Raw genomic sequence first — 16,854 nt, forward strand, 5'->3', positions numbered from 1 at the left:
GGGTAGGGCAGTACTTTACATTATGTAGTATTATGGGTAGGGCAGTACTTTACATTATGTACTATTATGGGTAGGGCAGTACTTTACATTATGTAGTATTATGGGTAGGACAGTACTTTATATTATGTAGTATTATGGGTAGGGCAGTACTTTACATTATGTAGTATTATGGGTAGGGCAGTACTTTATATTATGTAGTATTATGGGTAGGACAGTACTTTACATTATGTAGTATTATGGGTAGGGCAGTACTTTACATTATGTAGTATTATGGGTAGGACAGTACTTTACATTATGTAGTATTATGGGTAGGACAGTATTTTACATTATGTAGTATTATGGGTAGGGCAGTACTTTACATTATGTAGTATTATGGGTAGGGCAGTACTTTACATGATGTAATATTATGGGTAGTGTAGTACTTTATATTATGTAGTAATATGGGTAGGGCAGTACTTTACATTATGTAGTATTATGGGTAGGACAGTACTTTACATTATGTAGTAATATGGGTAGGGCAGTACTTTACATTATGTAGTATTATGGGTAGGGCAGTACTTTACATTATGTAGTATTATGGGTAGGGCAGTACTTTATATTATGTAGTATTATGGGTAGGGCAGTACTTTATATTGTGTAGTATTATGGGTAGGGCAGTACTTTATATTATGTAGTAATATGGGTTGGGCAGTACTTTATATTATGTAGTAATATGGGTAGGGCAGTACTTTACATTATGTAGTATTATGGGTAGGGCAGTACTTTATATTATGTAGTATTATGGGTAGGGCAGTACTTTATATTATGTAGTATTATGGGTAGGGCAGTACTTTATATTATGTAGTATTATGGGTTGGGCAGTACTTTATATTATGTAGTATTATGGGTTGGGCAGTACTTTACATTATGTAGTATTATGGGTAGGGCAGTACTTTACATTATGTAGTATTATGGGTTGGGCAGTACTTTATATTATGTAGTATTATGGGTAGGGCAGTACTTTACATTATATAGTATTATGGGTAGGGCAGTACTTTACATTATGTAGTATTATGGGTAGGGCAGTACTTTACATTATATAGTATTATGGGTAGGACAATACTTTACATTATGTAGTATTATGGGTAGGGCAGTACTTTACATGATGTAATATTATGGGTAGTGCAGTACTTTATATTATGTAGTAATATGGGTAGGGCAGTACTTTACATTATGTAGTATTATGGGTAGGACAGTACTTTACATTATGTAGTAATATGGGTAGGGCAGTACTTTACATTATGTAGTATTATGGGTAGGGCAGTACTTTACATTATGTAGTATTATGGGTAGGGCAGTACTTTATATTATGTAGTATTATGGGTAGGGCAGTACTTTATATTGTGTAGTATTATGGGTAGGGCAGTACTTTATATTATGTAGTAATATGGGTTGGGCAGTACTTTACATTATGTAGTAATATGGGTAGGGCAGTACTTTACATTATGTAGTATTATGGGTAGGGCAGTACTTTACATTATGTAGTATTATGGGTAGGGCAGTACTTTACATTATGTAGTATTATGGGTAGGGCAGTACTTTACATTATGTAGTATTATGGGTAGGGCAGTACTTTATATTATGTAGTATTATGGGTAGGGCAGTACTTTACATTATGTAGTATTATGGGTAGGACAGTACTTTATATTATGTAGTATTATGGGTAGGGCAGTACTTTATATTATGTAGTATTATGGGTAGGGCAGTACGTTACATTATGTAGTATTATGGGTAAGGCAGTACGTTACATTATGTAGTATTATGGGTAGGACAGTACTTTACATTATGTAGTATTATGGGTAGGACAGTACTTTATATTATGTAGTATTATGGGTAGGGCAGTACTTTATATTATGTAGTATTATGGGTAGGGCAGTACTTTATATTATGTAGTATTATGGGTAGGGCAGTACTTTATATTGTGTAGTATTATGGGTAGGGCAGTACTTTATATTATGTAGTAATATGGGTTGGGCAGTACTTTATATTATGTAGTAATATGGGTAGGGCAGTACTTTACATTATGTAGTATTATGGGTAGGGCAGTACTTTACATTATGTAGTATTATGGGTAGGGCAGTACTTTACATTATGTAGTATTATGGGTAGGGCAGTACTTTACATTATGTAGTATTATGGGTAGGGCAGTACTTTATATTATGTAGTATTATGGGTAGGGCAGTACTTTACATTATGTAGTATTATGGGTAGGACAGTACTTTATATTATGTAGTATTATGGGTAGGGCAGTACTTTATATTATGTAGTATTATGGGTAGGGCAGTACGTTACATTATGTAGTATTATGGGTAAGGCAGTACGTTACATTATGTAGTATTATGGGTAGGACAGTACTTTACATTATGTAGTATTATGGGTAGGACAGTACTTTATATTATGTAGTATTATGGGTAGGGCAGTACTTTATATTATGTAGTATTATGGGTTGGGCAGTACTTTACATTATGTAGTATTATGGGTAGGACAGTACTTTACATTATGTAGTATTATGGGTAGGGCAGTACTTTACATTATGTAGTATTATGGGTAGGGCAGTACTTTACATTATGTACTATTATGGGTAGGGCAGTACTTTACATTATGTAGTATTATGGGTAGGGCAGTACTTTACATTATGTAGTATTATGGGTAGGGCAGTACTTTATATTATGTAGTATTATGGGTAGGACAGTACTTTACATTATGTAGTATTATGGGTAGGGCAGTACTTTACATTATGTAGTATTATGGGTAGGACAGTACTTTACATTATGTAGTATTATGGGTAGGACAGTATTTTACATTATGTAGTATTATGGGTAGGGCAGTACTTTACATTATGTAGTATTATGGGTAGGGCAGTACTTTATATTATGTAGTATTATGGGTAGGGCAGTACTTTACATTATGTAGTATTATGGGTAGGACAGTACTTTACATTATGTAGTATTATGGGTAGGGCAGTACGTTACATTATGTAGTATTATGGGTAGGGCAGTACTTTACATTATGTAGTATTATGGGTAGGGCAGTACTTTACATTATGTAGTATTATGGGTAGGACAGTACTTTACATTATGTAGTATTATGGGTAGGGCAGTACTTTACACTATGTAGTATTATGGGTAGGACAGTACTTTACATTATGTAGTATTATGGGTAGGACAGTACTTTACATTATGTAGTATTATGGGTAGGGCAGTACTTTACATTATGTAGTATTATGGGAAGGGCAGTACTTTATATTATGTAGTATTATGGGTAGGACAGTACTTTACATTATGTAGTATTATGGGTAGGACAGTACTTTACATTATGTAGTATTATGGGTAGGGCAGTACTTTACATTATGTAGTATTATGGGTAGGGCAGTACTTTACATTATGTAGTATTATGGGTAGGACAGTACTTTACATTATGTAGTATTATGGGTAGGACAGTACTTTACATTATGTAGTATTATGGGTAGGGCAGTACTTTACATTATGTAGTATTATGGGTAGGGCAGTACTTTATATTATGTAGTATTATGGGTAGGGCAGTACTTTATATTATGTAGTATTATGGGTAGGACAGTACTTTACATTATGTAGTATTATGGGTAGGGCAGTACTTTACATTATGTAGTATTATGGGTAGGGCAGTACTTTATATTATGTAGTATAATGGGTAAGGCAGTACTTTATATTATGTAGTATTATGGGTAGGGCAGTACTTTATATTATGTAGTATTATGGGTAGGGCAGTACTTTATATTATGTAGTATTATGGGTAGGGCAGTACTTTATATTATGTAGTATTATGGGTTGGGCAGTACTTTATATTATGTAGTATTATGGGTTGGGCAGTACTTTACATTATGTAGTATTATGGGTAGGGCAGTACTTTACATTATGTAGTATTATGGGTTGGGCAGTACTTTATATTATGTAGTATTATGGGTTGGGCAGTACTTTACATTATGTAGTATTATGGGTAGGGCAGTACGTTACATTATGTAGTATTATGGGTAGGGCAGTACTTTATATTATGTAGTATTATGGGTAGGGCAGTACTTTACATTATGTAGTATTATGGGTAGGGCAGTACTTTACATTATGTAGTATTATGGGTTGGGCAGTACTTTACATTATGTAGTATTATGGGTAGGGCAGTACTTTACATTATGTAGTATAATGTGGTTTATTGCTTACACTCTCTTGGTATTTGTTGTTGTTGTTTTTTTGGTCAATGAAGCTCTCTGTATGTCACAGCACAGACAAGAAAGAAACAGATTGGCAACAGCCCCTCCAATTGTTGTAACGTAGCCTCGAGTAAACATTACATTGTCATGGAAATGACTTTCAAATGTGTGAATCTGCCCAATTCAATATAGTCTCACATAAATCAACAAACCGCATGTTGACAAATTTGAATATGCAACACCGGTGAAGATCTCCTACTTACAGACACCCTGGTCTTGGTTTACATGTACCAGTGCTTTTTTTAAGGCCGGGAAGCTCATCAAATATCAAAGTCAAATTATCAAATGTAATAGATGACTTGCAATATCGGCACTTGGATTCTCATGTGAACTTGATGCCAACCCAGATCAAAGATCTTTGACATGTAAACACTCACCGTCTCAACACTACATAAACCTGCATTTGGCATGATGCAGGTAATTTTCCAGGTAGATACAACACTATTGCAACAAAAGTTCTGAACATTAATATTGCGTCTTTTACGTTGATTGCGACAGGGGTACATGTATGTTATGAATCAAAATAAAAACAATCGATTCTCAATACCATGCTGGAAAGCAAAACATACAATCAGACTAAGCATTGTTTTCCATAAAAATGAAGCTACCCCGGTAACTTGCCTTTTTTTATTAGTTAAAACATCATTTTCAAATGAGTTTGAATGTTTTCTGTTGTTTTACTTTGATCATGGCCACACCGGTGGGGAACTCCAGTAAACTGATTGGGGAACCCCGGTAACATTTACCGGCTTACACCGGCCTTAAAAAAAAAACACTGATGGACATATACAATTTACAAGCTAGATGCTACAATCAATATATATATACCGTAATTGGGTTAGCGCCCTCACACAGGCAAGCGCCCAGGCCTTTCTTTTTTACAATGTCGACTTTTGGCAAAGTTGCAGGAACCCCCCCCCCCCCCCCCCCCCCCATACCTAAACTTTGAATAGATGATTGTGTATGTGTGAGCTAATAAAAGAAGAACGTAAATCCTGGTATGCGACGAATGAAATTTGTGTTTGATCTCTAACTATTTTGTTTCATGTTCATGTATGTGTTTGTTCTTGAACTATTTTTTTTTCATGTGGTTGTGACTCACAGGTCACCAAGACAGACGCTTGCTAACATTGCGAAGGTTTGGTAGTTCTCTTTTTGAATTATGTAGGGGGACTGAAAAGGGCCTTTTTGAGATTTTTATTACATGTCTATAACAGTTGTTGTTTTAAAGATTTGTAGCTGTAGTGTAGCGTAGCTGTTGTTTTCTTGGATCTTGTCGTTGTCAGTTTGTTACAATGTCATTTTATTACCGTATTGCATACATGTAGTCATTTTGTGTAGCTGTTTTTTTTGTATTGTGTAGTTGTTCGTTTTATCAATGTTAATAAATGCAGAGAATACATCATAGGGATCACTCTTGGTTTTTATCAGTGTGCGTTGGTTTGATAGTAGAATTGAGTGAAAATGAAAGATTGCGACATTGTATGTTTCCAGCACATGTGTATTCTGTTTCAAGACATCTATTCTCACAGTTCCGGACGGGCGAGTCAGAATTGTCGGAGCTTTTGATCAGTGTATTCAGACTGCACATTTGCAACACTCATAGTATGTATGAGGCATTGTTTTGGTCACAGCGAAAATAGGGTACGCGGGAAACTGCCCAACCCCAACTTTTGGGGTTTGGGGGGCTTGAAACCGCCCAGGGCGCTTACTCGAGGAATTACGGTACATTCATCACCCATGTCAAAATACACATACATCTTTCAAGCTGCAGACCCTCATATAAACATCGGAAATGTTACGACTAAGGAATGAACTGTCTACTTTTCTGATGGAAATCCAAGTGGGTAGAATGAAAATCCAAGAGTGTGACTTACTACAGAGCCATAGAACACAACTTGCCCTATCATCAGATTTTGTCGTACAGTGTGTTACCATTTCATATTTCTGCATCTCACTCAAACACGCTCATTATATATTCATAATTTTGACCACCAAGTTTCAAAAGGCAATAAATCACCTAAATCTCACTCGATTTTCAAGCTGTTTCCGCAGAAAGTTTGAAAGTGACGCTTCGAACCTTCGCCCCTTACTGATGAAGTGATGTTGTTTAAACAACAACAAAACGATAGTACCCGAAGAGGGACTACGGCAGCTTTCGGTAAACATTGAAACACAAGAGACCCTTGCAGCATACCAAAGGTTACCACCTCAGAATCAATACCCATTGCTAATCTGTTTCTTACTTGTCTGTGGTCATAGACAGTGGAGGGGAATGTCTGGTGAATAAATTAATTTAATTTGCATAGCAATGGAATGTTAAACAGTAGTCACTAATACCAGCACTGACAATGTGTGTTCATTATAGGCCGATTGTCACCCGTTTGGAAGTGTGTAAAGGTGTTTTCAAACACCTGGAAGTTTCTGCAGAGACTGGACGAAAATGGACATCTTGAATTGTCTCCTTTCCCTTGGTGAAATCAAAGCAAAATCCTTAATTTCATTTAAGTTCATTTAACTTTGTATATGTTTACATGCAGGCATCTTGTCTGTCCTAAATCTCATAACGTGAGAAATACTATGAACTCCCAATAGTTAGTGATGTCATTAGCCGCTATTTTAGAAATTGCATGTTTTTCAATCACTTGAAATTTCATGATGTATGATGTCAAACCACAAATTATAATACCTAATCTGAAGCTATCAATAAAATGAACCTCCTACATTGGTCAGTGTAACCATGACTACATTATTTGTGGTTACAAACTGTAACGCAATTGTTTACAATACTGATGGATTCATATTTATCATCATATTTCCCAGGATATTCAAGATGGCGGCATTACAAAGTTCCTATTATAATGTTTGGCTGTATCTGTAGCACTTTAAAGTTTAGCTTCAGCACATACCTTGGACATTTTTACAGCTATATCAACATTTATACATGGTTTAGCACAGATACCAATGGGATAACTACCAGTAACCTTTACTGAGCAAGGCTTCTCAAAATGAAATGATCCCTTGGTTTCATACGGTTCCTGAATAATAGGTACTTTGATCATCTTTGGTAACCAACTCTGATCTGAAATCTGTAATAAAAAAAGAAAATTAAATATTTATGCTAGATACATTGCCCTTTACATGTATATGTACTTGCAGATTATATCATAGACACATTCCCTTACATACATGTAGGAACTTGCAGTCTATGACATGCTTACCTACAACTCACAACTACATGTATATATATGTATGTGTACAGACGGAAAGTTACATGCTATTTCACAGATGCATTCCCCTTCAACTGAGTCAGACTCTAAGAGAGACTTTCAATCCAAGAGACTATATCAGAACCTAAGAGACTGTGTAAGTGTCTAAGTTTAAGACTGTGTAAGTGTCTAAGCTTAAGACTGTGTAAGTGTCTAAGCTTAAGACTGTGTAAGTGTCTAAGCTTAAGACTGTGTAAGTGTCTAAGTTTAAGACTGTGTAAGTGTCTAAGTTTAAGACTGTGTAAGTGTCTAAGCTTAAGACTGTGTAAGTGTCTAAGCTTAAGACTGTGTAAGTGTCTAAGTTTAAGACTGTGTAAGTGTCTAAGCTTAAGACTGTGTAAGTGTCTAAGCTTAAGACTGTGTAAGTGTCTAAGCTTAAGACTGTGTAAGTGTCTAAGTTTAAGACTGTGTAAGTGTCTAAGCTTAAGACTGTGTAAGTGTCTAAGCTTAAGACTGTGTAAGTGTCTAAGCTTAAGACTGTGTAAGTGTCTAAGCTTAAGACTGTGTAAGTGTCTAAGCTTAAGACTGTGTAAGTGTCTAAGCTTAAGACTGTGTAAGTGTCTAAGTTTAAGACTGTGTGTCTAAGCTTAAGACTGTGTAAGTGTCTAAGCTTAAGACTGTGTAAGTGTCTAAGCTTAAGACTGTGTAAGTGTCTAAGCTTAAGACTGTGTAAGTGTCTAAGCTTAAGACTGTGTAAGTGTCTAAGCTTAAGACTGTGTAAGTGTCTAAGCTTAAGACTGTGTAATTGTCTAAGCTTAAGACTGTGTAAGTGTCTAAGTTTAAGACTGTGTAAGTGTCTAAGCTTAAGACTGTGTAAGTGTCTAAGCTTAAGACTGTGTAAGTGTCTAAGCTTAAGACTGTGTAATTGTCTAAGCTTAAGACTGTGTAAGTGTCTAAGTTTAAGACTGTGTAAGTGTCTAAGCTTAAGACTGTGTAAGTGTCTAAGTTTAAGACTGTGTAAGTGTCTAAGTTTAAGACTGTGTAAGTGTCTAAGCTTAAGACTGTGTAAGTGTCTAAGTTTAAGACTGTGTAAGTGTCTAAGTTTAAGACTGTGTAAGTGTCTAAGTTTAAGACTGTGTAAGTGTCTAAGCTTAAGACTGTGTAAGTGTCTAAGCTTAAGACTGTGTAAGTGTCTAAGTTTAAGACTGTGTAAGTGTCTAAGCTTAAGACTGTGTAAGTGTCTAAGCTTAAGACTGTGTAAGTGTCTAAGCTTAAGACTGTGTAAGTGTCTAAGTTTAAGACTGTAACAAAATCTAAGAGACTGTGTAAGTATCTAAGAGACTGTCAGAATCTTGCTCTTAGACACTGTATCAGAATCTTGCTCTTAGACACTGTATCAGAATCTGTCAGAGTCTACAGGACAGTGTCAGCATCTTAGATACTGCGTCAGAGTCAGAGAGATGTTTGCACTAGTCAAGTAAATATTTCACTTACATTATACTTTTCGGAACTGGGCAAATTTTCCAAAAAGCTACACACTGACTGTAATAATTGTTCAACACTCTTCTTTTGGGGGATGACTTCTGATAGGAGTTCAGATATTTGCATGCTGAATAAACTAGATTGGTATAAAACTTCAGTCTCTTGCAAAGTAGCAAGTTCCTCTGCTGTTGGTGGCTTATATAAGTCCCCTTTAAGCAATTTGGTTTTCTTTCGTGGCGGAAACATGGATGGTCTTTCTTCATTATCATTTTCCTTTTCCATTTTGTGAAGGCAATCAGCCTGCAAAGAAGGAATATAATTATGAACAGGTGAAACATGTCTTTGTGGAAGATCCACTCAACTGAATGAAATATTCTCCAGCATACACGCTGATTCCTTCCTTCACAGGTTTGATGACGCAGTAGTGTTCAAATATAGGAACATATGCACACTATAGTTACTTGCTCCAAAACGTGCAGGTGATAAACTCGTACACATTGCATCACTTCATACCATACAAACATAGATTTTGCCTGATCATTTCACTTATCCACTCAGGCTTTTACTTTTTTACCTTCCTTCAGGAAGGTTTTATATGGGGGGGGGGGGGGGGGGGGGGGGGGGGGGGGGGGAGTCTCTCTCTCTCTCTGTGTGTGTGTGTGTGTGTGTGTGTGTGTGTGTGTGTGTGTGTGTGTGTGTGTGTGCACACGCATGCGCGCGACTATCTGTATCACCATTTTCTAAATCACAACTGGCTCAATTCAAATGATATTTGGTACACATATTCCGTAGGATAATGGCAAGAACAGATTAGGTTTTGGTTAAACATCCCACGAATATTAATGAGCAATTAACATAATTAATGGTTTTCGGTATTTAGGCTATATCTCAAGAATGCACACTTCAAATTCAATATAATTTGGTACATACATTTGTGATACCAAAGTACAGCTGTCCTGAAGCTTAGGTTTCAGTTTAATAACCAATTGATGAATTACTTAGATAAATTTGACATATTATATGAACATCAGTATGGCTTCAGACATAAATATAGCTGTAAAGTTTCGCTTGTAAATTTGATACAAAGCCTGTTAAATGAACTTGATAAAGGGCATTTGACAATTGGTATCTTTGTTGACTTTTCAAAAGCATTCGACACAGTTAATCATGCAATCTTAATTTCAAAACTTGATCATTATGGAATCCGTGGTCTACCTTTACAGTGGTTTAAAAGTTACTTGCAGTGCAGAAGTCAGTATGTTAGCATAAACAACATAGACTCCTATAAATTAAATGTTTCTTGTGGTGTACCACAAGGATCAGTTTTGGGCCCTATTTTATTTTTACTGTATATAAACGACATCTCATCCTCATCACCATTTTTTAATTTCAGGCTTTACGCTGACGACTCAAATTTATTCCATTCTTTCAAACCCATACATAATAACGTATCACTTAGTCAAGCTGAACACGAATTTGTAAATGTGAATAAATGGTGTAACGCTAACAAACTGACCATTAACGCTAATAAAACCGAATATATGGTGATTAAGAGTAAACAAAGTAAACATTCAGTCACTGGTTCAATTACTCTAGATGATACGCTTTTAAAGGAGGTTGATTGTACATCTTTCATTGGAATTCGTCTTGACAACAATTTGTCTTGGCGGCAGCATATTTTACACACAAAGGAGAAATTATGTAAATTAACTGGTATTTTCTATAAGCTAAGATACATGGTTCCACGTTTTACTCTTGTCATGCTCTATAACACTTTCATACTGCCACATATTAGTTATTGACTAGAAACTTGGCGAAGTGCGTATAAAACGCATTTAAAGGACATTTTACTTGTACAAAAAAAGATCGTTCGGAATATAAATGGTAGTAAGTATAATGCACATACGATTGCCCTGTTCAAAAAAATTGATATACTTGACATATATAAACAATATGAGTTCCAAGTAGGTATTTTTGTGCATGATGCACTAAACAATAATCTTCCACCTATCTTCCATAACTACTTTTCTTTTATTGCACATGATCGTAATACTCGGTGTAAATTAAGAGGAGATGTTCATGTTCCAAAATATACTAGCCGACTTGGCCAGTCTTCAATTCAATTTGTCGGTCCCATGCTATGGAACAAAATACCCAACGATATCAGAAATATCCCCAACAGGGCTAGGTTTAAATCAAAATATAAGCACTGGATTCTAAGTACATATTAAGGTTATTAGTTATTTGTGTTTTCATTATGCTCCAATTTACATGTACATTTCGTATTTCTGTTTTCTTATTAATGCAAACAATTGTTGATAGTTGTTTTCTGACTATGTAATCAGTGTTAATTTGAGCAACTACAGTCACAACCTTTTTTATGATATGCAATTCGATGCTTTTGAAATTGAGTGGCTAGACTCGATTAGTTTTCCGAAAACTATTTTCTAGTCTCTCACCCACAACTTAAAATCATTTTCCTTTTGGATGTTATCATTTATTTCTTTTCTGTATGTTTATTTCTTGTGGGGAATAAATTTCAATTCAATTCAATTCAATTTCAATTCAATTCAATTCAATAAGTTATTTTCAGTAACTAGATCTGCCACAAAAAGAAAAGCATTGTTTCTGGTCAGGACATGTTGTCTAAAGTGAGTTATTTTTGTTTTTTCCCTTGGATCTGCAGACTGCATTAGCTAGCTGGACAAACACGAAAAAAAAACAAAGCGGGGGTATTTAAGTAAAGCGCACTGACCAGAAACAATTCCTTCTTTTTTCTTGGCCTTTAAAACTCCTTCTACAGTTAGACCTATGCTACAACGTTCTATAAAAGCTTCAAATTACATGTGTGGTTGGCCGTAAGATCGTATCTGTGAGCAATCATTGGAGAATTCACCGACATAAATTTATATGATCTCTTCACTATTTCATTGTTTTCACTTCATTCAATACTCTCGCATGTTTCTCTTTGCTGAAAACATCCATGAGTAGATCATCGGTCAAACCACGTCAGCTTCAACTTCCGAGTGAGATCACCAGAGTTCTACAAAGAATTCTTGCTAGAATATCAGTGTTCATTAAACATGTACATTTATGTCAGTCAGTGAAAGCATACCAGATACTTGGATGATATGGTGACTTGGTGAGCTGAAATAAATCTCTGACAGGTTTCATTGTATAGATATTTATTACATTGTAACTGGTAAATACTGATTATAAATATTAAACAAGAATATGGTAATATATAGCTACATGTAACTTTTCATTGCACAGATACTAGTACATGGTGTTCTGTTACATGAAATGAATATATACATTAAGTACACTAGAATTTTCCCTAATTATGGCATGCAACTATACTTTAACAATTTTTCTCAGTATCAGTATACTGAATTACAAATGTAAAATTTCAATTGTGATCAGGAGAGGGTATTGTTATCACCTTGACATCTTAAAATAGTACCAGATAACACTTTAGTTTTAGTCCTTGAATTTCAAAAATTTCTAGGGGCTCAAGGGGAACCCCTTCCTGTACCTACCGTCACACTGCTCCCTTTTTATTTTGATTCAAATTTTATGTAGTACATGTATTATTAATACCTTGACATCTTAAAATAGAACCAAAAAACATTCTTTTAGGCCTTGAATTTCAAAAATCTCCAGGGACGAGAGGGGGAAACCCCTCCTGTACCCACCCCCACTTGCCTCCCATAAACTTTCATTCATGATGAAAATGGATATGCACATGTACAAATGTATGTCATAGAAGACTGTGCTAATACCAACTTTGAATGAGATCTGTTCAAGCATGTTTCCAGTGGGATTCGAACCCGTGATCTCCCGACTGCTAATCCTGTGTGCTAACCACTATGCTACAGGGAGCCGATATCGCAAACAAAATGGCTGCTAGGCGGCCATATTGGAGCCATATCGGATTATATCACGACAAAAATGGATATGCACATGTATGTCATACAACACTGTGCTAATACCAACTTTGAATGAGATCTGTTCAAGCATGTCTGAGTTATGGCTTTGGTCAGGGAAAATTTGCAAACAAAATGGCTGCTAGGAGGCCATATTGGATCGTATCATAAAACAAATTGATGTGCATATGTATGCCATAGTATGTTGCCCTGTACCAAGTTTGAAAAAAATCTGTCCAGGCATCTCCAAGAAACGGCTCCGGACGGACGGACAGACGGAACCCAATCCATAAGACCCGTCCTGGACTTTGTCTGACGGGGACTAATATTAGTAATAAGCTACACGATTATGTTATGAGGAAATTCAATTTCAAAATAAAAAGTTTTGTTTGTTTGTTTGTAATAATAATAATAATAAAAATAATTCTTTATTGTATCTTTATCCAAATCTGGACATCAGATCTATTCACAATAAAGAAGGAAAATAACCTTACAATAACAATACAGAGAAAAACAAAGAAAATACACCTTAGCAGGGTGTCAAAAACGGCTTATGTTTAAAATATTTATGTATTTGTTTTTATGAGGCAGCTGACAGTGTACCGCTCTCTAAGTTTGAAGCATGTGTATGTGTATTTAGCCACTTCTTTAATTATATTCTCATTTTTACTGTTCATTATATTAAGGAATTTTTCTGTGTCTGACAAATCTGGGGGCCATATTTTAAAGTGTGCTAATATTGATTTCCTTTCATCCATGAACATTTTACAGTTTAAGATAAAGTGTTGCTCATCTTCAATTTCATTGGTTTGGCACATGGGGCATGTTCTGCTGGCTATGTCTTGTTTATTGTGTCTACCTGTTTCTATTTTTAGTTTGTGTGAATTTATCCTTAGTTTTGTCAGGGCAGATCTATGGAGAGGATTTTTTATAATGCTTAAATATTTCTCACAAGTAGTATCTTTTTTTATTTGTCTACATGTATACGTACGGAGTTTATTTTTATGGTTTTGTCCTTTGTTATCATTGTATAATATGTCTACGGATTGTCTGTCATACAGTTCTTTTAGTTTCTCTTTGACTATATTACTTAACTTAGAATCACCTTCTGTAGCTATTTCTGTCCATTCCTCCTCCATATTTATTAATTTTCAGATTTGCTTGATACCTGTTACCCAGTTTTGTGTCCCCACCCGCTCCATTTCTATACCCAGTTTGAATGCTTCATTTACAAGAGAATCTGTTGGTTTCTGTTTAATTTTTATCCAATACTTTACTGCTTGTATTAAGCTAAATAAAATTAAAGGGCTACGTCCTAGTTCTAGTAAACATGCTAAATTGTGTGATTTGGGGCTAACCTGGAGTAGAAATTTACAGAAACGTGTATGCATTTTTTCACTGGGGTTTGTAATATTTGTTAAATTTGTTGTGGAGTTGATAACATCACCAGCCCAGACCTCACTGCAGTACAGTAAGAGTGGTCTGATGTTGGCATCAAACATTTGCAGATATAATTTAACTGGTATCTGGCCTTCTGAGAACAAATATTGTTTTAATTTAAAACATGCTTTCAATGCCCTGTTGGGTAGATCTTGCTGGGCCTTTGTTGAGTTTTCCTGTAGTGTTTAGTTTTATGCCTAGATATGTGTATGATGAGACTCTTTGAAGTTCAAGATTGTTCAGGTAGAATTTTTGTTTCTGCATGGTTTTTCCTGATTTATTAAAAACAATTGTTTTTGATTTCGCTATGTTAATATCCAGTTGCCATTTTTTGCAGTACGTTGCTACAGCATTTAAAGCATTTTGTAGACCTGAACTGGATTTTGATAACAATAGTAGGTCATCAGCATATAGCAGACAGGGTATATCATTATTCAAGAGTCTTGGGGGATCAATTTTAGATTCTTCCAGTTGCTTCTTAATGTCATTTATGTATATGTTGAACAGTAGAGGGCTTAGTCCATCTCCTTGCCTAATGCCTCTTTTGAAAATCCATTATTTGTTTTGATACAACTTAAAGAATTGGAATAAATTGAATTTACCACATTCAGAAATTTACCAGAAATGCCACTTTTTCGGAGTTTGCATATCAGGCCTTGATGTCATATGTTTACTGTGGTTTAAATATTTTGTGAGTAGCTGTTTTAAAACAAATATATGGTCTGCTGTGCTGAATTTTGGAATAAAACCAATCTGTTCCTTAATGATAATTTTCTTCTCCTTTAGGTGTCCTAATAGTCTATGTTAAAGTATTGATGTAAATAGTTGATTTAGGCTGTTAAGTAATGTTATACCCCTGTAATTATTAGCATCTGATCTCCTTTCTTAAAAATTGGTATTATTATGACTGTGTTCCAGTTTTGGGGGATGTATGCATATATGTATGTATGTATGTATGTACATTTATACGTCACCTGTCACCAATCTCGCATTCTGATTGGTCGAGAGCCCTGCAGATACACTGGCGTATTTTTCACCAACAGCCGTATTTTTGCTTGTTGTATCACGTGATCACTGCACGTCCCCTTGTAAACAAATCTAGCAGACAACTAGAGATCGAGCTATAACCAGCATTTCCAATGCCAAATTTGTTGTCAATCGAACAAAATATCACCGTTGTATACATTGTAATAAGTCTTTGAACTGTACTTGTCATGTCACAGGGAAATAGTCAAAAATTTCACACACAACCGTGAAAGTCCAGTGACGCGAATGCACGGTCGTCATGCAATCGTAAACATGAATTCCTAAATTTATGAAGGATATTGAAAATTACCACCACAGAGGGTGTAATTTTTGCTTAACTAGAACAACAAAGCTTATCACGAACATTTATGTACATTTAATGGAATACAGTATGCAAAACAAAGACGCACTCATTTTTCAGCTGATGGTTATAAGTTTGAATATATCGCTGAGTGATATGCAAATAGTAAACATTACATCATACTACTGAGCAAACGCACACTCTGATTGGATGATGAAGTTAAGGCTGACATGTAAACAACCGCATTGCAGTTATCAGAGAGGTGCATGATACTACGCTCGACAGTATAACGCGGAAGTGATTTTATTTTAACATGAAACAGCATTTTTAGACATTCAAAAATGAATTCATAGTCGCAGATGACGTATAAGTATGTTATTTGCCAAATACTGTTCCATATCTTGCTGCTCGAGGTAATTTTTCTGGTATAACGGCTCGCCTCCGGCTCTCCGTTATACCAGAAAAATTACCTCTTGCAGCAAGATATGGAACAGTATTTGGCAAATAACATATACGTATGTATGTATGTATGTATGTATGTATGTATGTATGTGTGTGTGTATGTATGTATGTATGTGTATGTATGTATGTATGTATGTATGTATGTATGTATGTATGTATGTATGTATGTATGTATGAATGTATCTATATGTATGCATGTGTGTGTATGTGTATGTGTGTGTCTCAACAGGTCATAAATAATGACTGCTCACTTATGTTATGTTTTCCTCTTACACAGGTCACTGTGGTGTGTACAGGAAATTCAATTAATAAGTGAGCTGAAATGATGGTAGAATAATCAACGCGATGAAACCTATACAAGTACCTCAGATACGGTGCCACTCCCTTCCCTTTTCATGTCTTCGTCAGTTTTCGTTGGTGATTTATGTAACATTAGAGGTACGCAACTCCTGAGATTCAACAACACGTGCTTCACCCTAACCAGCGTACTCCGCCATGTTGCTTGTTATACCTAACCTGGCTGAAGAGTGAAGTAAAGGATATAGTCGTATTCATATTCATATTCTTATTTTCAGGATTGGATTCATGGATTCTTGTCTGAAAACATGAACATAATGTCCGAATACGAATGCGAATATACAAATGAAATAAGAATGCTACATCGATCACAAAATGTACGCGAGCTTCAGAGTAGATGCCCGGGGAGAGTATATGCCTGGACTGAGG

At 35.5% G+C, this 16,854-nt stretch overlaps 1 protein-coding gene across 1 annotated transcript in view; it reads right to left on the reverse strand.

The window, feature by feature from the left end:
• The window catches only part of LOC144443264 (nucleolar protein 6-like), a 167,295-nt gene extending 150,657 nt beyond the window's left edge, over nucleotides 1-16,638 (reverse strand). Inside the window, exons 1-3 of the mRNA XM_078132697.1 lie at nucleotides 16,493-16,638; nucleotides 8,986-9,273; nucleotides 7,192-7,371 (exon numbers count right to left, since the gene is read on the reverse strand). Of these exons, the coding sequence (XP_077988823.1) occupies nucleotides 7,192-7,371; nucleotides 8,986-9,273; nucleotides 16,493-16,561 (537 nt within the window). The 5' untranslated portion in view covers nucleotides 16,562-16,638. The remainder of the gene's footprint in view (nucleotides 1-7,191; nucleotides 7,372-8,985; nucleotides 9,274-16,492) is intronic.
• Between the last annotated feature and the right edge of the window lie 216 nt (nucleotides 16,639-16,854).

Source organism: Glandiceps talaboti, chromosome 12 (genome assembly GCF_964340395.1).
Source record: "Glandiceps talaboti chromosome 12, keGlaTala1.1, whole genome shotgun sequence".
In the NCBI taxonomy this organism is placed as follows: domain Eukaryota; kingdom Metazoa; phylum Hemichordata; class Enteropneusta; family Spengelidae; genus Glandiceps; species Glandiceps talaboti.